Source organism: Leopardus geoffroyi, chromosome E3 (assembly GCF_018350155.1).
Source record: "Leopardus geoffroyi isolate Oge1 chromosome E3, O.geoffroyi_Oge1_pat1.0, whole genome shotgun sequence".
Lineage (NCBI taxonomy): Eukaryota > Metazoa > Chordata > Mammalia > Carnivora > Felidae > Leopardus > Leopardus geoffroyi.
The window spans coordinates 27257835-27281299 of NC_059340.1; the positions used below are offsets into that span (position 1 = coordinate 27257835).

Sequence of the window (23465 nt, forward strand, 5' to 3'; positions counted from 1 at the left end):
TGTGGGAAGAGTTTCAAAGAATGAAGCCGTGAGCCTCCCAAATGAATTTTGTAGCCATCGACATATTTTAGAGCATAGTTTCACCTTGTCTTGTATCCCTCATGAAAGCATGTCTGAATCCAGGTGAGTAACAGGCATCATAGGGATAACCTTGAATTTATTTGTAAAAGGTAAATCATTTTCAAGTGTATTAACTTTTACTAACAATGAACTCCCAGCATATTCTACAGCTACTTTATGACAGTGACACTATCTTTGCGCACCATTGCTTTAGGGAATAAATGCATTCCCACCTCATTGGCTTAAGTGCAAATCTCATTTCCTGGTTGATATCCATTACAAATTAGATCTCACTGTGAGAGCAAAATCCCTCCATAAGCCTACTTAAAAACAACTTGAAGCAATATGATGCTTATTCCAGTGGCACCACTAGGTGTGGTGTTTGCATCAAGTCATTTTGGGGTGCTTTGGGGAAATGCTTCATGATAGGGAATTCCCTGACTTCATACTTTGAGAGTGATGCTTTTTCCCCCCTCCCTTTGGTTGCTTTTTAGTGCTTACAAGAACTGGATAAGACCACATGTAGCCAGGAGATACTATCCCCTAGCACATGCTGGATTGTTGATGTGAGGTCTGAGGATGTGTGTCATTCAAAATGAATGACCTCTCAGATTTATTACTTTTTCTGTATGTTGAGAATAGTTAACTAAATGAGCGGTAACGAGATTTGCATGTGATTTGTATGTTATAGTTAACATTTAAATTCTCTTATGTAACTAAAAAGTTTTTGGTATCCACCTTAAGCTTCTCTGTCTTCTAAGGCATAGAGCGGCTTTCCATCTCAGTTTTTGCTTCAGCATATGAACCCTAGAGGGCCATAGTACAACTAAAAGCACCTAACCCATGAGTGATATTTGCTTCATGTTTGAACAACAAATGTTTTAACCCACTGTCTTCACTAATATTGTAACTACTGTCTTACAGATTGACTTGATGCAAAACATCACAAAGGCTCCATATTATACAGTATGCGATTTTTGAGGTATGAGCTTTAGAAACTTACCTCTCATGTGGCATGTACATCAGGCTTTAACTTCACTTTAATGATTTGGGGGAAATTTATGCATTTCTTTCTCTCTCTCTCTCTCTCTCTCTCTCTCTCTCTCTCTCTCCATAATATTTTTAGAGTATTAAAGGGGCTGTGGAGGTATTTTTGGATCCTTGCTAGTATGATTCTTAGTTTTAACAGATACATTTTCTCTTATCACTAAACTGAGACACTAATGCTGGCAGATGATAGCTTTTTCAGCTCTTATAACTGGCTTAACATTTATGCCTGCCTCTTTGAATTCAGATCTGTATTTTATGCCTTTGATTGCTTCATTTTAAGTGCTCATTTCCGTTCGTTAACAGTTTTCTATTTATTGGACTGGGTGGTCTTGTTGGTGCTAACAGCCGGATACTGACTTTTTTTTTGAGACCTAAGCAGTCTAGATATTAAAAAATAGAGATTTCATATAAATGCTGAGCCATTTTGTGCTTTGGGGTTCAAACTACCTATAACTTGAATTCTGGTTGGAAATGTTTTGATCAGTTTGTATTAAAAGAACTTGGCAACTAGTGAGTTTTTAGACAGTTCTGAGACAGTAGTTCCACCCCAGTGAATTTTTTTGTTCTATTCTGAAAACCCAGACTCCCAGTGGGGGATGGGGGTGGGATACTTGGTGTTCATACCTCACGGGATTTTAAAACCTGTATTTCTAATAAATTGGGAAGTTGTTCCTTTTTTCTTTTTTCTTTTTCAGTTTAGTTTGAAATAAAATGCTTTGTGGGTAGAAATGGATTTGTTGGTAGCAGATTGCTTAATTTGTTCCATGAAGAATTTAAAATCGGCTGCTATATATTGGATGTGAAAGCTTGTTTAATTGTATTCCTGTGCTCTTGAACTAATGTATGATTTGTTTGTTAGACTGGAAATCTTGAGTTTATTTAGTGTTATGGTCTTAATAACTTTGAGCATTCCCTGCAAGCTAAGCATGTCTTACGAATCCATTATCTTATCACAACAACTTTACACATTAGATAGGTATTATCTCCATTTTATGCAAGAAACAGTTGAGGCTTAGAGACTAAGTACCTTGTGCACAGTCCCACTTACCTTTTCAGTGTGGAGCTGGGATTTGGGCCCAGATCTTTTTTTTAATTCATATTCTCTGCTGCCTTATGTTTACTGCTATGTCACCAGAAAAGTGATACACATACTTAACTCTTAATGGTAAAAGTAGTATATGTAATATATAAACATAATTTAAGCAGGAAATTCAGATATTTAAATACTGGTAGATTTTTGTTATCTTGCTAACATCTTACTTTTCCAGGTTGTGCTAGGTGCCATGTGTATAGACGAGTTCAAAATCTGTCCGAAAAGCTCTTAAGCTCTCTTTTATTTTTCAATTCCCTTTCAGAAATTTATGGTATGTAATGGTTTATTATAGGTACGCACTCAGTGTGCTATTTTTAGAAGCACGGGGGATGCCATTACATTCGTTTTAAAAAGCTCTCATGCTCCATTTTGTGTTAATGGTATTTGAATGCTTACAGATTTAGTGTGCTTAGAAAAAAAATCCTCATACATTTTTTTTCTTGAAATTCCATAGATTTTATTTTTCCACACCTTGGAAGTACTGAGCCTTGTCGACAAGTGAACCCTGAATGTTTGAAGAAGATACTCCATTATGGAGCCTTAGTTATTGTAGTAGGCTAAGGTTAGGAAATTTTATCATGTTTCAGATTAACAGACCTTAGGAATAATTTAGATTTGTGTCACTTATCCAAGTTTCATTGGACCTATTGTTTGCATTCTGTATTAACAGTAGTTTAAATATAGATCAGGGTGTTTAAGCGTATTCAGAGTTGCATGATTAGTATTTTTATGGGTGGGGGGTGGAGAAAAGATGATGAATTGAAATATATACACAAACACTGAAGTCACTTTTATATACGAGGGAAGAGCCATGGGGGTTGAGAAATAGGTTAGTTACTGCTCTTGGCCAGTATCCTTAAGTTTCCCAAATAATTGTGGGTTCAGAAGGTGTTTTTAGTACATACCATAAAAGTGATTATTTGTAAGAAAGTTATTCCTTTCAGAAGTAGTATCAATAGGACAGGAGCTTCTTTCTTGGTATTTTCATATGCTGTTGTAGAGTAGTGTGGTCTTATTTCTTGATGCTTTAGGATTGATGGCTGGAGGAATAAGGCTTATGAGAAATCATGAAACACGGCTCCCTGCTTTACAGATGAGGACACTGAGGCATAGAGCTGATCCTTACGTAAGGATAAGGACTACTCTTACCCTGGCCTGCACTACTTGTTTATTAATGTCTAAGTATCAGCGATTATTCTAGACAGTACTTGACTTTTAAGTAGATTATGGACTGCAGCCTTCTAATTCAGCTTCATTGGATTACTGATACCTTATTTTTATTTTTCTCACTCTTTATAATTTTAACAGGTAGTCTCTGTAGAGTTCAGGAGTCTTCAGTGAAGTCTCCAGTATGTTAAAATAATCTTATTTTCTGGGTAATGTTTTCTTATATCCTATCGAGCTTGCCTTCAAATATCATTCTATAATTACTTTCCCACCAAATAATCAAGTTAGGAATTCAGGGGAGAGAGAGAGGGAATGACACATTGCCCTTGCCTGATATATTGCCTGTGCTTTTTATTTTTACGACTGGGAAGATGGTAATTTTTCCACTGATTAACCATTCCTAGGAGGAGAGCTTAGGAAGAATTCCTTTTATCACATCATGTGAAGAGAATCGTGGACCAGGGTAACCAACTGTCTTAGTTTGCCTTGAACTGAGGGGATTCCTCAGACACGAGATTTCACTGCTAAAATCGAGATTTCACTGCTAAAATCGTTAACTCTCAAGCACAGCAGGATGAGTTGGTCACTCTAATCCTGGTAGCTATGCGTGTGTCTGAATGGGTCTAGAAAATAGAAGGGGCTGAGAGCTAGCATTTCATTCATTGATAATCCTTTCCCCATTGAAAGATTCATTTGAAATTGGAGTGCTTATTTATAATAGTAATGAAAAAAATTAGAATGGTAGGAGAGTCTTGAATGAAAAGATGTATGATTTGGGCTATTAAAGTATTTGTTTAAAGTTTAATCTCATGCTCTTCTCTCTTTACAGAACTGACAGTGCATCAGCCGACCCAGATACATTAAAATATTCTTCATCCAGAGATAGGGGTGGGCCTTCTTCTTATGGACTGCAACCTTCCAATTCAGCTGTGGTGTCTCGGCAAAGGCACGATGATACCAGAGTTCACACTGACATTCAGAATGACGAAAAGGGTATATATGCTTTCTTACTGTTAGAGGCATGTTTTTTTTTGTTTGTTTGGTTTTTAACCTACCAGCCTTCCTCTTGCTCCCTCTTTCCCTCTTTCTTTCTCCCCTACTTTTTTCTTTTAATATGTTTAAAATAAAAATATTGGGGCACCTGAGTGGCTCAGTCAGTTTGGCATGCAACTTCAGCTCAGGTCATGATCTCACAGCTCGTGGGTTCAAGCCCCGTGTCAGGCTCTGTGCTGACAGCTCAGAGCCTGGAGCCTGCTTCTTGGATTCTGTGTCTCCCTCTCTCTGCCCCTCCCCCACTTACGCTCAGTCTCTCTCAAAAATAAATGAAACATCAAAAAAAATTTTTTTAAATATAAATATTTTTACAGTGCTGTTTTTGAAACTTCATAATAAATTTACCCCCTTCATTTAGAAAAATTTAAATGTGGGGCACCTGGGTGGCTCAGTAGGTTAAGCGTCTGACTTTGGCTCAGGGCATGATCTCGTGGTTTGTGGGTTTGAGCTCTGCATCAGGCTCTGTGCTGACAGCTCAGAGCCTTGAGCCTGCTTCAGATTCTGTGTCTCCTTCTCTCTCTGCCCCTCCTCCACTTGTGCTCTGTCTCTCTCTCTCAAAAATAAACAAACATTTAAAACAAAAAAAGAAAAAATTTAAATGTTCTTTTCATACATTAAAACAATTTTTTTGAATGGTTTATTTGTTTTTGAGAGAGAGAGAGAACAAAGAGAGGAAGGGCAGAAGGAGAGGGAGACACAGAATCTAAGAAGCAGGCTCCAGGCTCTGAGCTGTCAGCACAGAGCCTGACATGGGGCTTGAACTTGTGAACCAAAAGATCATGACCTGAGCTGAAGTCAGATGCTTCACTGACTGAGCCACCAGGGCCACCCCCCCCCCCCTTTTTTTAAATTTTTTAAATTCTTTTCATACATTAGAATACACATAACGTGGTTTCCTTGCTGCCCAAAATACAGTATTATCATAAAGGCTGAGGTTTCCTGACTAGTCTGTCCTCTAAACTTCTAAAAGGTTTTTTTGGTAATTTTTATAGAGAGAGCACATGCACATGAGTCAGGAGGGGCAAAGGGAGCGTGAGAGAGAATTTTAAGTAGACTCCATGCCCATTGCTGAGTCTGACACTGGGCTTGATCTCACAACCATGAGATCACGACCTGAGCCAATACCAAGAATCAGACGCTCAGCCGACTAACTCACCCAGGCGCCCCTGAAAAGTTTTTTTTTTTTTTTAATTTTTAATGTTTATTTTTGGGAAAGAGACAGAATGTGAGCGGGGGAGGGGCAGAGAGAAAGGGAGACACAGAATCTGAAGCAGGCTCCAGGCTCTGAGCTGTCAGTACAGAGCCTGATGTGGGGCTCAAACTCACAAACTGTGAGATCATGACCTGAGCTGAAGTTGGACGCTTAACCGACTGAGCCACCCGGGTGCCCCTAAAAAATTTTAAAGTGGAAAATCTGACTTTGGTTTTCATTTCTCTTCTTCCTTGGGTGCACAAAATGAAACCAAAAGGACTTCAGGGCAGGCAGCACAGGGGGAGAGTAGGAGAAACAGAGGCTGGTTGAGCTGCTTGCAGAGGGGTTGTAAGATCCTGGACTATCGGGAATTGATTGAGTAAAACAAAGAGCCCTATTAAAATAATGTAAATATTGCTGGTTGTAGGTGGCTACAGTGTCAATGGAGGATCTGGGGAAAATACTTATGGTCGGAAGTCGTTGGGGCAAGAGCTGAGAGTTAACAATGTGACCAGCCCTGAGTTCACCAGTATTCAGCATGGCAGTCGTGCGTTAGCCATCAAAGACATGAGGAAATCACAGGGTAAGATTGGGCAAACTGGGGACCAGTCACAAATGCCTCCACAAATCTCCTCTTTTTCCTGGCCACCTTATTTCTTACTAATGTTTTGCACATACATGAGTTGGTTAGTTTACTTCAAGTTGAAAAACATGTATAGGTGATAATTGTTGGCATTCTTTTGTGAACTGTTTCTTAGACTAAATTCTCATAGGAAAGGTTTTAATACTTTTTAGACTACACTTTCCAGAGAATTCTCTTAAGATTAGAATACTAGCTAAGATCTAAAGAAGGGATTTTCCTGATTATAGTAGATGATGAACGTATGGTGTGTGATGGGCTCTTACAAGTCCTTTAACTCTAGGGTCTGTAGGCAATATGGTTATAAAAGGAGTGGGCACTTTTCTAAAGTTAAATAAATGGATCCCACCTTCTGCCTTGTAACACAGCCCCGCTGAATAGGTAAAGTGCCTTGAATGATGATTACAGGTAATGATGATCATTATTTTTCTAGAAGAAATCTATTTTGTTGGTAAAGCTAAGCATGAAATTTTTGAAGTTTCTGACGTAAAAACTTTGTTGGATATAGTCATTCTTAGGTCCTTTAGTTATGACCATTCGTTTCCATGGGGTGTGTGTATGTGTGTGTGTTGTGTGTATCTTGGCAAGTATCTTTATGCATACAGCTTGTGTGTGTGTGTATGGCTTTTAAAAAATGATTTATTTTGGATAAATTTTCAGATGTGGACCCACTAGTCAAAGGGTGTGCTGATTTTTAAAAAGTGTTTGATGTCCTTGACCTTGGTATGCTAGAAGCTAGACGGTGACCCCAAAGCTAATTTAATTTAGTCCAGTTCTTTCTCCTCGCAGGCTCAGAGTTAAGTAACTTGGCCAGTGGCAGAGTTGTAAATAGAGCTTAGTTTTCTTGGCTTTTAACCTAATGACATTTTCAGTGTCCATTTTTACTGAACTACTCACTGGGCCAGGGGTCTTAAAAAAATCCTATCCTCCTCTCAGATAATTAGTTTTATTATCGAAAATTTTTCATGCCTTAGAAATGAAACTATCAGAGCCTTTAATTTAGTTTGTTTTGACTGTACATTGGTTAATCAATAACCAATGCACAGCTGAAAATTTAAAAAGAAAAATTTAGTACTTAAATGTATTTTATTGGCAGTAAGCAGCGTTGTTTGAGCTTTCTTATTTGTTCTTGTCATTAAAAAAGGGAAGAGAAGTTCTGGTTTGCCACTTCCCTAGTAGCAGCATGCCTTGCACATGGTAGCTGGTGATTAGACATTTGTTGAACTGGATGTGTGATCGCAGTTCACAAAAACTTTGTCTTAGGAAAATGATGATAATGTGACCAAGAGAATTCCCTCCACTGGTTACCAAGTGAGAAATGGAAGCATAGAGCCTCCTTCTGCCCGGTCGAGACTTTATCCATAATCTGTAGAAGTCTCTTACCTGTACTCCTGCTGGATGTTGAAGAGTTTGGAATAGATCTGAAGAAAGTAATTTCTAATCCTCTTTTCTCTCTCAGCTGGTCCTCTGGAATGAGGTGTTTGCTTAGGTTTATCTTTTTTGAGGGTCTGCTTTGTGCCCAGCACTCTGATGGAATTTGGTTTATAGTGACAAATAAAAGTGTGATGGGACCTGCATTCAGTTGAACTTTTATTGTTCAGTGCACTGTGATTTTTGACGTACTTTGAAATATTTGGGCTGGAGGGTTTCTGTTTGTCTCTTGTTCACGTTACCGTTTTTGTGAACCTCAATCACACGTTCAGTTCAACAAATGTCTGATCACCAGCTACCATGTACAGGGCATGCCGCTGCTAGGGAAGTGGCAAACCAGAACTTCTCTTCCCCCTTTTTTTTTTCTAATTTTTTTTTTAACGTTTATTTATTTTTGAGACAGAGAGAGACAGAGCATGAACAGGGGAGGGGCAGAGAGAGAGGGAGACACAGAATCTGAAACAGGGTCCGGGCTCTGAGCTGTCAGCGCAGAGCCCGACGCGGGGCTCGAACTCACGGACCGTGAGATCATAACCTGAGCCGAAGTCGGATGCTTAACCGACCGAGCCACCCAGGCGCCCCTTCTCTTCCCTTTTTTAATGACAAGGGATGCTCACTGAGAAACAAATGCTTATTTTCACAGAGCGATCGATGTCTTATTCTGATGAGTCTCGACTGTCGAATCTTCTTCGGAGGATCACCCGGGAAGATGACAGAGACCGAAGACTGGCTACTGTAAAGCAGTTGAAAGAATTTATTCAGCAACCAGAAAATAAGTTGGTGAGTACAGTATAGAAGTGTTGATAACTTTGTGTTTCCATCATAAAGTAGATAGTGCTACCTGGAGTGGTTTAAGAAGGGAAAAGATTTGCTTCTAAGGAGAAAATGGCAGGGATTCCTTATTCCTGGTTGACTTGGCCTGTATTATGGTGATCGAGAACTTAATGACCCTGCTGTGTAATTTACCTGCCATTGTTGGATCTACATTGGTATCTTCTGCAATAAAGTGCTTTTAACGTTTAGTCCATTTATTTTGTTGCCCTCAGAATTGTTTTTCTGTATGCTAGGACAGACTGTCTCCTTGTTTTTCATATGTGAAGTTGGGGTGGAGGTTACATATTATATTCATGGGTAGGTATGCCCTAGTGGCCAGGGCTAAATAAATGGAAAAACTCTTGAAAGAAAAAAGTTCAGGAGCAGTTACAAATACACTCTGAGTAATTCTCCTAATGTGAAATTAAGAACTTGATATGGAGCAGGAAAAAATTAATGAGAACGGCATGGTGAGTCAAATAATATTTGGTTCAAATAAGTTTTCTGCCTCCCCCCCCATTTTATTATGAGACATTTCAAATATATGGCAAATTGAAATTGAATATCATATGTCTGCCATCTAAATTCTGTCATTATGTGTGTCATATGTGACATGTTGCTTTGTCATTTATCTTTTCACCTTTCCATCCGTCACTTTTTTTTTTTTTTGAGCATAAGTAAAAAAAGCTTTTTGAGTTTATTTTTTTCATTGATGATCATGGTGGTACTTAGGAACGGATACATTTCAGAATCTGAAAGGAAATTTGTAACACTCCTGATAATTGGGGACTGGGAATAATAAGAAAAGGAAGGTGTGCTGTTTGATTAGAATTTGGAGGGGAACATGAGTAAAAAGTATACAGTGTTACTGAAAGTATAGGAATTCAAATTTTTTATAAATTTTTTTTTTTTTAAAGGTACTAGTTAAACAATTGGATAATATCTTGGCTGCTGTACATGATGTGCTTAATGAAAGGTAAGTAACTATGAGTAATTTTAAGTTTTTAAAATGCATTTTTAGAAATTTAAAAATATACAAGAAGATAAACTCATTGGTGGCTTCATTTATGAATATCTACTTAATGTTTCATTGTGTTGCCATCTTTATCGGTGTTAAAGCATTTATATGTTAATTGCCATTGAGTATGAATGGAATCCACTTGAAAAGAAATGCCATTCTTTTTTTTTTTTTTTTTTTTCCTAATTTGTCAACTTGACTGAGTAATTGAGCATTGACTTGTGGAATGACGTAGACTCTTAATGCTGGCATGAATGAATGCAATTACCTTTTGTAAACTAGAGAATTTTGAAACTGCTTAGAGAATAGAGGTGAAAGGGAGCTTCCTTCTTTGGGCAACAGTGCATTCACACCATCTGTTCTACGAGGCTACTGGGGTTCTCCACAAAGGTGTGCAGTCTATTCTTCGTATGGTGATTCCCAAAGAATTGCAGTGTTGGAAAGCACCAAAAACGCATCTCAGCAGGTCACGAACCTTACTGCTTTTTGATGGTTTCATTTTATATAGTTATTAATATACTTAAATCAGTGCTGTTATCCTTTTAAGTTTGTTGCGTTTTTTAACTGTTACCATTTCCTATCTTATAGTCCTTACCTACTGAACACTACATTGTATATAGTTATTTGTAGTATGTTTTATCTGATCCTTTGTTGCTGCCCTTTCCTGTGAATCATTTAATGTAGTTTGAGATGGAATTTGAAGGCTGAATTTTAGTATCTCTGGCCCTTTCCTTACTGTTTGTAAATAATTGATCCTGCAAAAGAAAATCTAATGTCTAACAAAGATGCTTTTGGGCACTGGGATAGAATAGAGAACACATTTAAAGATAAAATTTCAACCTTTTATGTAGTTTGAATAGAAAAATTTGAAAAATCATTGAAGACATTCTTTTGTAAAATGTGTCATTCTTGTCATCTTTGAAATGTTAAGCCTTTTGTGTGTTTTGTTTTGTTTGCATTGAAATAAACAGTAGCAAATTGCTTCAGGAGTTGAGACAGGAGGGAGCTTGCTGTCTTGGCCTTCTTTGTGCTTCTCTGAGCTATGAGGCTGAGAAGATCTTCAAATGGATTTTTAGCAAATTTAGCTCATCTACAAAAGATGAAGTTAAACTCCTCTACTTATGTGCCACCTACAAAGCATTAGAGACTGTAGGAGAAAAGAAAGCCTTTTCATCTGTAATGCAGGTAAGAATGAAGGGGAAAACCGATGTACTGGGGAAGAAAATTTTTTAACAACTTCCCAACAATGTTTTTGGAGGGAAGCTTGGAGAAGGGAATCTTAGAAAAGGGGTTATTTACTGGTAGTAAATATGATATGAGTAACATTTCTCTTTCTGAGTTTGAGTGAAGGATACACATTAAAGGTAGATTTAAAATAAGTTAGGGGCACCTGGCTGGCTTGTCAGAAGAGCATGTGACTCTTGATCTCGGGGTTGTGAGTTCGAGCCCCATGTTGGGGGTAGAGATTACTGAAATAAAAAACTTAAAAAAAGTTTTGTTTTTTTTTTTAATCTTTTAGCATGTTTGAAGCTTTCCTTTGAATTTGCTTAGTAACAGAATCATTTGCTGATATGAAAATAGAGACTTGTTGAGGAAGCTGGATAGGAGGACACTCAATGGTTTTTGAGGGAGACAAACTGAACAGCAGCACTCATTCTAGGACTTTTTAGGTTTGATAATGTGCCAAAAATTCTTACTCCAGGTGATATACAATGAATTTGTATAAATGAAAACCAAAACTACTTCATTTTATTTCACTTTGGTGTATCTGAATATATTAAAAGATCACTCTCAATTTAATTTTGAGCAAAATTACAAGCAATTAAATTTTTGTTGACTAATCATGTTTTTAAAAATTAGAGTTTGGTATGGTTTTAGAATATCAGTTATCTTTTATTTATATGCGCTCTTTACAATTCATGATATGCTTTATTTTACTAAAGTCACTTTCAAAAATAGTTATATTCTGGGGCACCTGGGTGGTTCACTCGGTTAAGTGTCTGACTCTTGATTTTAGCTCAGGTCATGATCTCACAGCACAGAGCTTGACAGCATGGAGCCTGCTTGGGATTCTCTCCTTCTCTGCCCCTCCCCTATTAATGTGCTGTCTGTCTCTGTCTCTCTCAAAAATAAACTTAAAAAAAAAAAGATTATAACTATTTTTTTCAGTGTATTTATTTATTTTGAGAAAGAGTGTGAGGGTGCACGGACGAGCGCGAGTGGGATGGACTGAGAGGGAGAGAGAGAATCAATCCCAAGCAGGCTCCAGGCTGTCAGCAAGGAGCCAAACTCAGGGCTTGATCCCACAAACATGAGATTGACCTGAGCCAAAACCAAGAGTTGGACACTCAACCAGCTGAGCTACCCAGGTGCCCCTGTTTTGAAAATTTTCAAATCCATGGGAAAACGTGGACCAGTATAATACCCATATGTCCTTTATCTAGATTTGTTACTTACTAACATTTTGCTACATTTGTTTTATTTCTGCACACACAGGAGCACATCCTCTTTTGTTGAACCATTTGAAAATAAATTACACGCTTCACGATAGTTCACCCTCAACATGCATCTTATAAGAATAAGGCTATTCTCTTATGTAACAACAAAATTATTATTATACCTAAGAAAATTTTATTACATAATGCAGTCCAAATTTAAACTTCTGCCGTTAAGATACTTTTTACAGCTTTTGTCTTACCTGACCCAGGATTCCATCAGGACCCGTGTATTGTTTGGTAGCGTACTCTCTCTCAATTAGAATGGTTTACATCTTTTTGTTCTTATTTTTGGAATGTTCTACTTTGTGTGTTTGATTGCTCTTTCCTGACTTTAAACATTTTGGTCATGAGTCCTTCATGGGTTCATCCTTACTCTTGCAACCCACCACCAGCAGGCACATAACTGCAGATTGTCTTACTGTCAGAGGGAAAGAGTGCTCACCTGGTTGAGGTGATGACCACCAGAGTCTTCCCATTGTGGAGGCTTGTTTTTCTCCCTTTGTAATTGGTCAGTAATCTGGGCATGATACCATGACACCTTCTGAATATCCTTTTTTTTAGTATATTTCACTCAGTGATTTTGGCACCCATTTGTATTCTTTACCCATATAGATTCTAACTGCAAAATGTTAGGTGCTTTTCCAATTCTAGCATTTTTTCTATAGTTGCAACCTCATTTTTTTTTTTTTTTTTTTTTTTTTTTTTTTTGGTAAAGAGCTTTTCTTTTTAGGAAAAAAATGGTTTCTGACAGCTGCAAGATAATTGTATCATTGGTCTGCCTTACATTTGTTTAAAAAATAGAACGGTATATAGTGGTGACATGAGGCCGCATGTCTGTCATTCATGTGTTGGGGCCATGTTAATCTCTGTGTCTTTCAAATTTGAAGCAAGTGCTAATATCTTAAAGCATAAATTACATAAAATTTGCTATGGATTTTGAATTGGAGAGTAATTGTAGTACTTTAAGGAAAAGTTTTCCAAGCACATCTTAGTTTTATACTTGAAATATAATCGAGTCCATGGTATTAAACAGAGCACTTAGGAATAATGTGAACGGACGTTACTTAGGAAATATTTTAAGAGACATTAAATATGATGAAACAGTACTTATTTTCAGCCTAATCTTAGTGGAATGAAATGCTTTCAACTTTATTTGGAGCTAAAACTGTGAACTTTGTTTTCTTTGGTACTATAGTCAATTTTAGATAAAGTTACTAATAAATAATGAACCCAGTATGCTTGTTTTCTCTCTGTTTTGAATACTCATGATTTAAAACTTTTATTTTTTAGCTTGTAATGACCAGCCTACAGTCCATTCTTGAAAACGTGGATACACCAGAATTACTTTGCAAATGTGTCAAGTGCATTCTTTTGGTGGCTCGATGTTACCCTCATATTTTCAGCACTAATTTTAGGGTAAGTTCCCTGACCCTCTCTGTTTAGGTGATGATGTGAAGGGTTGGTTGTATGTATAGGGACCTTGGGAATCAGAGAAAACAAAGCTTCTGATTGTTAAAGTGTAATCAGTGATACTAGAGGGTCTAGGATAGAATGGTCCAGTAATACTATTTTTGTAAATACCATCTGTACTTTCTGACATTAATGCCTTAAAATATTTAAAGAAAAAAAATACTTCCTCAAGGTCATAAACAAAGTTCCATTATTCTCTTGCCCTGCCCCCCCCCCCCCAAGTTTATATAATGTCAAATAGGTCGAACACAGACACTTTTGCTAGGATTGCTTACTCTGAAATTCTGAAATGGTCCACAGGAGGGATAGCAGTTAGACCTTAAAATGATTAGCCCTTTTCTCTGTGTCTCCACACAGGATACAGTTGATATATTAGTTGGATGGCATATAGATCATACTCAGAAACCTTCGCTTACACAGCAGGTGTCTGGTAAGTTATTCAGCATATACCAATCATTTAAGTATTGTGGGAACGAGCTCTGGTTCCTCAGAGTCCAGCTGTTAATAGTATTTCTTTCCTAATGTAAGAAAAAGAATTGCTTCCCAGAAATATTTTGGTTATTATAAATGAACATTGCTTGTTAGCAAAATCTATCCTTTCAAAGCAAGATTGTGTACTTAGTAGTTCGTAGGGGAGGGTAGAGACAGGTTGTAATTGCACCTGTGAGAAATTGAAAGGACTTCGCCCTAGTCACTTGGGGTGGGTGCTGGTAGGAGGTGGTGTTGCAGGGGCAGTACTCCTAAGTGTAGAATGAAATCCTGGATATTTGTGACCTGTTTTTCTGGATCCGTTTGGAGAACTCTAAATGATAAAGACAAATTTTTTCGTTTGTTTTGAGTTAAATGAATGACTAGCACAATTCGTTTGGACATTTTGGCTTGTTTCAGGTGCTAATGGTTTCTTTCTCTTAGCTTAATTGGTGCAATAACCTGCTGAACTATAGGATATGACACTGAGAGTGGGTCTGACCCATTTCCACTGGGGAGATGAGTGGACACCTTTGGTGGGTGGTTGTGGCTCTGGAGTAGAAAGCCAGGCTGGTGGTAGATTGTGGCATTTTACTCTAAGCCACGTGTATAGTGACAATATGGAAAATAAGGACGCAGATACACATTTTAATTTCTGGAGACTGTTCATTTTTGCAGCATTAAAAGACATTGGTAATCATGATCAGCTTATTTAACAGTTAACAGTCCTAATTTTATGAAATAAGGTATGTTTTAAGGATATGCAACCTGAAAATCATAACTTTTAAAACAAGGCTTTTAAGATACTATTTTTAACTTGGATTTTTTGTTTTTCTTTACTCTTTTAAAATTTTTGTATGTTTCTTAGGATGGTTACAGAGTTTAGAGCCGTTTTGGGTGGCTGATCTTGCATTTTCTACCACCCTTCTTGGTCAGTTTCTAGAGGATATGGAGGCATATGCTGAGGTGAGTATATAGAAACCTGAGTTATTTCCTAAGATTTCAGTTAAGAACAAGACAGAAATCTTAAACAGTGCTAGATTGATTGATTTATTGATTGATTTTGAAGTTTATTTATTTATTTTGAGAGAGAGAGAGAGAGAGAGAGAGAGAGAGAGAGAGAGAGAGAGAATATCCCAATCACGCTCCACACTGTCAGTACAAAGACTGAGGGGCTCGAATCCACAAGCCGTGAGATCGTGACCTGAGCCAAAATCAGATGTCACGTGCTCAACTGACTGACCCATTCAGACACACGTAGATTTATTTTTAAAATAATTCAGACCACTTGACATTTGAATAGAAATTACAAGACAGTTAAAATATTTTAATTTTTAAAGAGTGCGAGCCAGGGAGAAGGGCAGAGGGGAGAGAGAGAGATAGGATCTCAAGCAGGCTTCATACTCAGTGTGGAGCCCAAAGTGGGGCTTGATCCCATAACTCTGGGATCATGACCTGAACCAAAATCAAGAGTCAGATGCTCAGCCAACAGAGCCACCCACGTGTCCCTTACATGTTGTTTTTAAGTTACCAGCTGCATTACCGGAAAGACTGAAAGAAAAATAGCGGGACTTATTTTGCAAAACTTGAAATAATTCTGGTTGCTAGTAGTTTTCTGAAGACATTTTCTGTAGTTCATTTTTATTTTCTGTTACTAAAAGTATTAAAAGTAAAGTGAATTGATATTGTATACAAGCCTCTAAAGACTTTTCTTTCACATACACTGAGGATCTTGGGTCATGCTTTGGAGGGTAAGCCTTGGCTTCAGCAGACTCTGCAGTTGTATAAGTGCAGTGCGTCCACTTTAAGGGTCCTGCTCAAGTCTCTGTTATTGGGTCTTGGGTTTCCTGGCCCACTGCTCATGACTTAAATCGGCCATGTCCTGTGTGAACCTCTGTGTTTCTTCTCTACTCAGAACTGCCATGATTCTTGTGTGGTGTTTGAGGCTCCCATAATGATTCAGCTTTGTCTTTGCTATTTTGAGCCTTTCAGAGAAGAATGAAGGGAGTATTTTGCTTGTATGTGTTTCTTTGCCTCCACACTTAGAATATCTTTGTTCCTGGCCTGCCTTTAAAGCTGATCTCTATCAGTGAAGCTGCCCATTTTAGTTTGTAACAGTTCTCTCCCCCCAACCCCCCTCTGGTATTTATAAGATCTCATTCCCTTCAATTATTTCGGTGCCTAATTATATGTAGGTGTAAGTGGGTTCTAGTATCCTATTTTTTGCCAATCTTTTTCTTTGAGTATATCTTATCTCCTTAACTAGATTTGTAAACCAGATTTTATAATTTTTTAACACTTCACTTCCCTTCGCTCTTTGTGTGCATGGTGTTCACGTAGGGATACTTACTGTTGAGTTGAGTGGCTCAAAGAATACCTGGAGTAAGATTTTGGCAGAAACCAGTTCTGGAATGGCAAAAGTTTCTGGCTTCATTTATACCTGTATGTAACAGAGTATATGTACTAGAATTAATTTTTCCTCAATACCTATCTGAGTTGGTATGAGAAGTTATTTCCTTAATCTGTTGAGGTTATTTTGGCTTATTTAAATATTGGCTTGTTAATTCGAGAAGTCAAATTCATTTTTACATTTAGATTCATGTTTCTTTTTCTGATTTCTGATAGGCTAAAATTACTTTATTTGTAAAAATCTATTACAAAATTAATTGACTTAAAAATCAGGAGTTTTTTGGGGCACCTGGGCGGCTCAGTCAGTTGGGTGTCTGACTCTTGATTTTGGCTCACGTCATGATCTCATGGTTTGTGGGATTGAGCCCTGCGTCAGGTTCTGAGCTGACAGTGCAGAGCCTGCTTGGAATTCTCTCTCTCTCTTTCTGTCTCAATGAATAAACCTTTAAAATAAACTTTTAAAAATGGGAGTTTTTTGGGTTTTTTTGAACAATGTCCTACTTTAAACATTAAAAAAAAAATTTTTTTTAATGTTTATTTTTGAGAGAGAGAGCCAGAGCATGAACAGGAGAGGGGCCGAGAGAGAGAGAGAGAGAGACAGAATCCAAAGCAGGCTCCAGGCTCTGAGCTGTCAACACAGAGCCCAACTCAGGGCTCCAACCCACGAACCGTGAGATCACGACCTGAGCCAAAGGTGGATGCTCAACTGACTGAGCCACCAAGGCGCCCTGAACAATGTCCTACTTAAATAAGAGTGCTGTGATTTCACATCTAGGACCTCAGCCATGTGGCCTCTGGGGAGTCGGTGGATGAAGATGTTCCTCCTCCGTCTGTGTCCTTACCAAAGCTGGCAGCTCTTCTCCGGGTGTTCAGTACTGTAGTGAGGAGCATTGGGGAACGCTTCAGCCCAATTAGAGGTCCTCCAATTACTGAGGCGTATGTAACAGATGTAAGTGTCTTTAGGACTTTTAAGTATCATTCAAAAATAAAATGGTTGTGTATTGTAAATGTTTCTCTTTACCTTGTGAACTATGTTATTAACTCTTCATTTGTTTAGTATGTAGGTACATATGTGGCTGCTTTCTTAAATCACCAGGAAAGTAGGGAATCCTGTTGTATCCCTCTTCTTTCCCCACCCCCATATGAGACGAAGGCTACACTGCATTTTAAAATGTGCAAAGTTTTATCTCATGAGATCCTTCATAAATGCATTATTCTTGTTCTTTTAATATTCTTTTAAAATCTTTCATAAAATTAATAATTTTGCTTTTCAACTACTGAGTTTAGTTTTTCAGCATAATAAGAATAGTACATTACAGAGAAATCCTCAAAAAGTAATTTTTTCTGAGCATGGCAGGATGAAACAACTTGATAGCCTGACATCAAAGGTTATAAAGTTATAAGAACTTAAATACATAGTAGTGTGAGATCAGTTATAAGAGGCAGTGTGATTGCCCCTCTTCAGCAGCCCCAAACGTGAGCTGCACTGTATTAGTCTAGGGAGTGGCTCTGTCTGATAGAAATGAGAAGGGAACCTGTCGCTGGCTGTGCTTAAATAGGAAGGGAGAAACATGCATGATGTAGTCATAAAAGGTTAAATGATTAATATTTTACTGTTAGGATAAAACTCTCATGTTTACTTCTGTTGAGTACATTGCTAGATAAAATAGGATATTAATTGTATATGTAATTTTTGGTAAGTTAATTGTGTATTTGAGCAGAAATGTCATATCTTGAAGATAATTAAAACCAGAATTTTGATAGTTTAAACCTGAACAAGATGATTTAATATCTTCAGGCTTGATGATTGTTAGTGTTGAAATAAGGGCAATAAACTCAGATATAAAACAAAAGGAAAGAACATTCCTTTCCCAGGGTAGTTATATATTTAATATATTCTTTTATGAAGGTCTTCTAGGCCTTTTTAACCTATAGGTTGAAGCCTGGATGTAGTGATTATTGAATATTACAGAAAAATATACTGTGTCAATTTGTTGGCTTTTTCTTAACTTTTATTAGAAATTTAGTACATTAATAGTGATGCTTATTGTTTAGTGGGGTTTTTGGTTGGAAGTTACATGATTTTCATAATCCTCAAATAGGTATTGTATGTTATGAATGAGAGTTTTGTTTCCAAAGAGGCCATTAGTACATGAACTTTCATAAGCTAAGGTGACTAGGATATTTAGTTTTAAAAGATTGATTACCAAAAGCCCAAGTGCTTTAATGGAGAAAGATTATTTTCATGGCTGGTTTATTCCCATGTTAATACTGTTACTGTTCTCAGTACTGGTGTATTTCATGAATATAAAAATTCTGAGCTTCAGCCATTTGGTCACTTTAGGTGGGGGAGGGAGGGTGATAGAAATTGGGTATGAGAGAAATAGAGGATGGCAAATTCCATTTTCTGTCACAGTAGTACTTTAGAATTTTTTTAGGCAAGATCATTGTATGTATTTTACTAAAGATACCCTTGTTATTCAGCCACTGAGAGCTAGAATATTAAGAGACTACTGACAAGGCAGGCAGTTAATTTTCAGTTGAAACTGCATTAAATAGAAACTATTTTTTTTACTCTGTGGAAGCATGTGAATTTTTTTAAAAAGCTGCTTGTTCTCCCCATTTGCAGGTTCTGTACAGAGTAATGAGATGTGTGACGGCTGCAAACCAAGTGTTTTTTTCTGAGGCTGTGTTGACAGCTGCTAATGAGTGTGTTGGTGTTTTGCTCGGCAGCTTGGATCCTAGCATGACTATACATTGTGACATGGTCATTACATATGGATTAGATCAACTGGAGAATTGCCAGACATGCGGTACAGATTATATCATCTCAGTCTTGAATTTACTCACATTGGTATGTGAATTCTTGTTTGTTGCTTTTTAATATGTTTGTTCATTCAGGCCCTTACATTAGTGTAGAAGAAGTGAAGGCCTTGGTTGTTGTTTTTTTAAGAGTGCGTTAATTAGTCGTATTTACATAATCTAGTTTGCTTTTGCTCTGTTATCTGTTTACTTTTAGTGTTTGATCTTAATATAGCTTTTTTCCCTGTCTCTCTTTTTTTGGATGAAACATTGTCCTTCACATAAGGCTATCGAGTACACATGATAAATACTGTATCGGTACTTGATAGCTATTTTGAAAGACCTTGTTCTGTTTTGTTTCCCAAATCAAACTTGTTTTATAGTGTTTATTCTTTCCTTAACCATAAATATTTCCCCTCCTCTCCGTCTTTTATTATGGGCATTTTGAAGGGTATTAAAAAAATAGAATAGCATAATGAATCTTTGTATTATTTCTATAATTAGAAACACATGGTCCATCTGGTTTCCTCTAGGCCTCTGACTCTCTGTCTTCCTTGCTGTGCTTCCATCCCCAACTGAATTGTTTTAAAGCAAATTGTAGCTGATATTCTGCTGAACATTTCTGCCAATTGCCAATGTAAAAAAATGCCCATATTTAAGTGTAGATACATGTATCCTATTTAAGTGTCTCAACATTTAAATGTTACAATGTTAAGGACTTAAAATATAGTTTAGATATATTACGTTTTTAATTAATATTTTTCAGAACAGTTTTTAAGGTTTTAGAGAAAAATTGAGCATTAAGTACAGAGTTCTCATACTCTCTACCACAGTAGTTCCCCTCATTATTAACTAATCTTGTTTAGTGATACATTTATTACAATTGATGAACCAAATTGACAGGTTATTAAGTGAGGTCCATAGTTTACCTTAGGGTTCACTCTTTGGATTATACATTCTAAGGTTTTGACAAATGAATAATGCCACCATTATAGTATCATACTAAATGGTTTTCCTGCCTACAGATCCCTTGTACTCTACCAATTCATCCCTCCCGAATCCTGGTAACCACTGATATTTTTACTGTATACATAGTTTAGCCTTTTCCACGAGGTCTTATCATTGGAATGAGTGTGTCGCTGTTTCAGATTGGCTTCTTTCTGTTAGCATTTTGCATTTAAAAATGGTTTCTTGTCCTTTTGTGTCTTGATAGCTCACTTCATTTTGTTTTATTCTTTTAGATTGTTGAACAGATAAATACAAAACTGCCATCGTCATTTGTAGAAAAACTGTTTATACCATCATCTAAACTACTATTTTTGCGTTATCATAAAGAAAAGGAGGTAAGTGATACCCTGATAAGAACTTCTGGTAACTTAGGTCATTGAAGAGTTGACCTAAGTTGCCTATTAGGCTACATAAATGAAATTGAGTGAAATGCTAAATACTGGATTTAAAATACAGTGATTACAGTGATGCTTTTAACTTAGTATTTGTTGATTGTCAGACTGATGGGCAGCTATTCTTTTCATATTTCCGTAATTTGTTTTTATCAAGTTTTATTAAAATTTCATAAAACAAGCAGCTATCTTTTTAAAGTTATAAGTTCAGAAGTACTGTGTATGCCATAAATTTAACTATTAGCTTTTCAACTGACTCCCAGTCAGAACCGCGACAGATTTTCCAAGTAGTTGTTGAAAAACCAATTTTCACAAATTGCTCTTTTTGTGTGTGTTTTGATACTTTTATGAACTCTTAATTTAGAGGACCCTTACTCTCTAATAAGGTTTTTAAAATGTTTAAAATTTATTTACTTAGAGCATACATGAGCGCATGCCATGCACGTATGTTTGGGGAAGGGCAGAGAGAGAGAGAGAGAGAGAGAGAGAATGAGAGAGAGAATCCCAAGCTGGCTCTGCACCATCAGCACAGAGCCCGACACAGGGCGGGAGCCCACCCTCTGAGCCGAAGTCAAGAGTTGGACGCTTAACTGACTAAACCACCCAGGCGCCTCTGAAAATTTTTATAAACTTTTTGATGCATGTAGGTTCCTTAAGGTTGGATTTTTAAAGAAATTAAGGTCTCTGATGTTCTGGACAGTGAATTTCTTGGTCTTCAAATTGATTTGTATCATCACATTAGGCAGCTAGTAATTTTATATTCCATTTAGTTATCACTCTCCTGCATTCTCTTTTGAAGGTTGTTGCAGTAGCCCATGCTGTTTATCAAGCAGTGCTTAGCCTGAAGAACATTCCTGTTTTGGAGACTGCCTATAAATTAATCCTGGGGGAAATGACTTGTGCCCTAAACAATCTGCTACATAGTCTACAACTTCCTGATGCCTGTTCTGAAATAAAACACGAGGCTTTTAAAAATCATGTATTCAATGTAGACAATGCCAAATTTGTAGTTATATTTGACCTCAGTGCCCTGACTACAATTGGAAATGCCAAAAACTCGCTAATTGGGGTGAGTCTTTACTTGTAGTGGCTTTGTTTTAATCTCATTTAAGCCTCTTGTCATTGCATGTTTATTTCATTTACTGTTATCATGTCGGTGTGTCTCTGGAGTCACTGTAGAACAAAGTGCCATATTTAGGACATGCCTGGATAATTAAAATTGACAGGAATATATTCTGGTCGTTAGATTTCGTTTTCTTCTTCCTTTCCTTGACAGCCTTTGAAAAGATTTTTTTCACATTTGTTTTATTTTTAGGAAAATGTCTTTTATGAATTTCTGTTGACTCTAGCATACCTATAAAAAATTTGTCAACATTTTCTACAGCTCAAATTTGTGTAGTTCTTTTAATACACAGCTCCTTCTTCCCTGCTTTTCTCCTTCTGTTCACTAAAGTTAGTGCTTACAGATGGTTTTACTTTTTGACTGCCTACTTTTCTCTAGGAATACTCATATATTCTTTCTTTTGGGGAAAAGAATAAAGATAACTTTCCTTTAAGAAATTTGAAGTGACCTTGCTTTTTTGATTTATAATTATTGCTGATATGTATATTTTCCCCTTCTGTTAGACCTTGAAGGATTGAAAAACATTGCTTCTAATAAAAAATAATAGGATATAATTAAGAGATAAAGTTTCCTAAGAGGGGAGGGAGGGAAAAGCCAACATTTGATGTTTATACTTGCATGCTCTCGTGATCAGATTGCCTTGTGTCGCTCCACGTGTAGCTCCTCTTTTCACTGCTCCTTACGGCAGATGTTGGAAGGAGACAGTAAACTCTACTCGGACCCTAACCTTTCATTGTTGAGCAGTTCTTACTGTATATAGATTTGAGGAGGTTTTTGTCTTGCACTCTGGAAACAGTATCGGGAAGGGACAGTCAGGTAGAATGGAGTATGTTGGCCGTGGAAGGAAAAGGGAAAGATGGAAAAGGCTTAGAGTGGCAGGAGGTACCTTTTTTCTCATTGGACAGGGCACCTTGCCATTTGCAGCAGATGGAAAATTGAGGAGAGGCAGTCTAGTCTAGTACACTAAAGGGTACCGAGTGCTTTGTTTAGATCAGGAATTAGTAGACTTTGGCCCATGAGCCAAGTACAGCTCAATACCTATTTTTGTTTCTCTTTTTAAAAAACAATGTTTATTGACATTTAATTCACATACCATATAATTCCCATTTAAATTCAAGGATTTATAGTATGTATAAAAATAGTATAGTATTGTATGTGTGTATATATATATATATATATATATATATATATATATACTATATTTACTGTAGTAAATATGGTATGTATAAAAAGTTTCTGTAAGGAAACTTTTCTGGAAACAGCCACTCTGATTTATGTTTTTGTCCATGGCTGTTTTCTCACCGCCCTGGCAGAGTTGAAGAGGTGACCGCTGCAGCAGAGGTATCACCTGACCTGCAAAGTCTAAAATACTTACTTTCTTCACAAAAAGTGAATGCTGACCCCAGGTTTAATGCACTAGATTGTTTCTGGATTTAAATCTGTGATTTTAGACTTTAAAAATGTGTGCACATATTTTGAAGGACAAGCGTGTCTTGGAGAAAACAAACATTTACTCTCTTTTTACGTCATCAGATGTGGGCACTGTCTCCAACTGTCTTTGCCCTCCTGAGTAAGAATCTGATGATTGTGCACGGTGACTTGGCTGTTCACTTCCCTGCCATTCAATATGCAGTGCTCTACACGTTGTATTCTCATTGTACCAGGTACTGTGCTGTACGGATACTTAAAATAATTTCTTTTTAATTTTTATGAGGGAAGATGGGCACTTGAAAGTGTTGACTTTGGAACTGCTTTTTTAAAAAAAAATTAGAGATGAA

The 23465-nt window shown here is 37.1% G+C and overlaps 1 protein-coding gene across 4 annotated transcripts in view; it reads left to right on the top strand.

The window, feature by feature from the left end:
• The window catches only part of SMG1 (SMG1 nonsense mediated mRNA decay associated PI3K related kinase), a 126367-nt gene that overhangs the window by 47354 nt on the left and 55548 nt on the right, over window positions 1-23465 (top strand). For 2 of the 4 annotated variants that reach the window (XM_045460058.1, XM_045460057.1), the window contains exons 2-15: window positions 985-1042; window positions 4200-4363; window positions 6043-6198; window positions 8330-8466; window positions 9417-9475; window positions 10489-10702; window positions 13306-13431; window positions 13843-13915; window positions 14822-14919; window positions 17138-17311; window positions 18992-19216; window positions 20406-20507; window positions 21364-21633; window positions 23221-23351. In XM_045460058.1, the coding sequence (XP_045316014.1) occupies window positions 1029-1042; window positions 4200-4363; window positions 6043-6198; window positions 8330-8466; window positions 9417-9475; window positions 10489-10702; window positions 13306-13431; window positions 13843-13915; window positions 14822-14919; window positions 17138-17311; window positions 18992-19216; window positions 20406-20507; window positions 21364-21633; window positions 23221-23351 (1943 nt within the window). In that variant the 5' untranslated portion in view covers window positions 985-1028. The remainder of the gene's footprint in view (window positions 1-984; window positions 1043-4199; window positions 4364-6042; window positions 6199-8329; window positions 8467-9416; window positions 9476-10488; window positions 10703-13305; window positions 13432-13842; window positions 13916-14821; window positions 14920-17137; window positions 17312-18991; window positions 19217-20405; window positions 20508-21363; window positions 21634-23220; window positions 23352-23465) is intronic. The other 2 variants (XM_045460055.1, XM_045460056.1) reach the window with 1 other exon arrangement.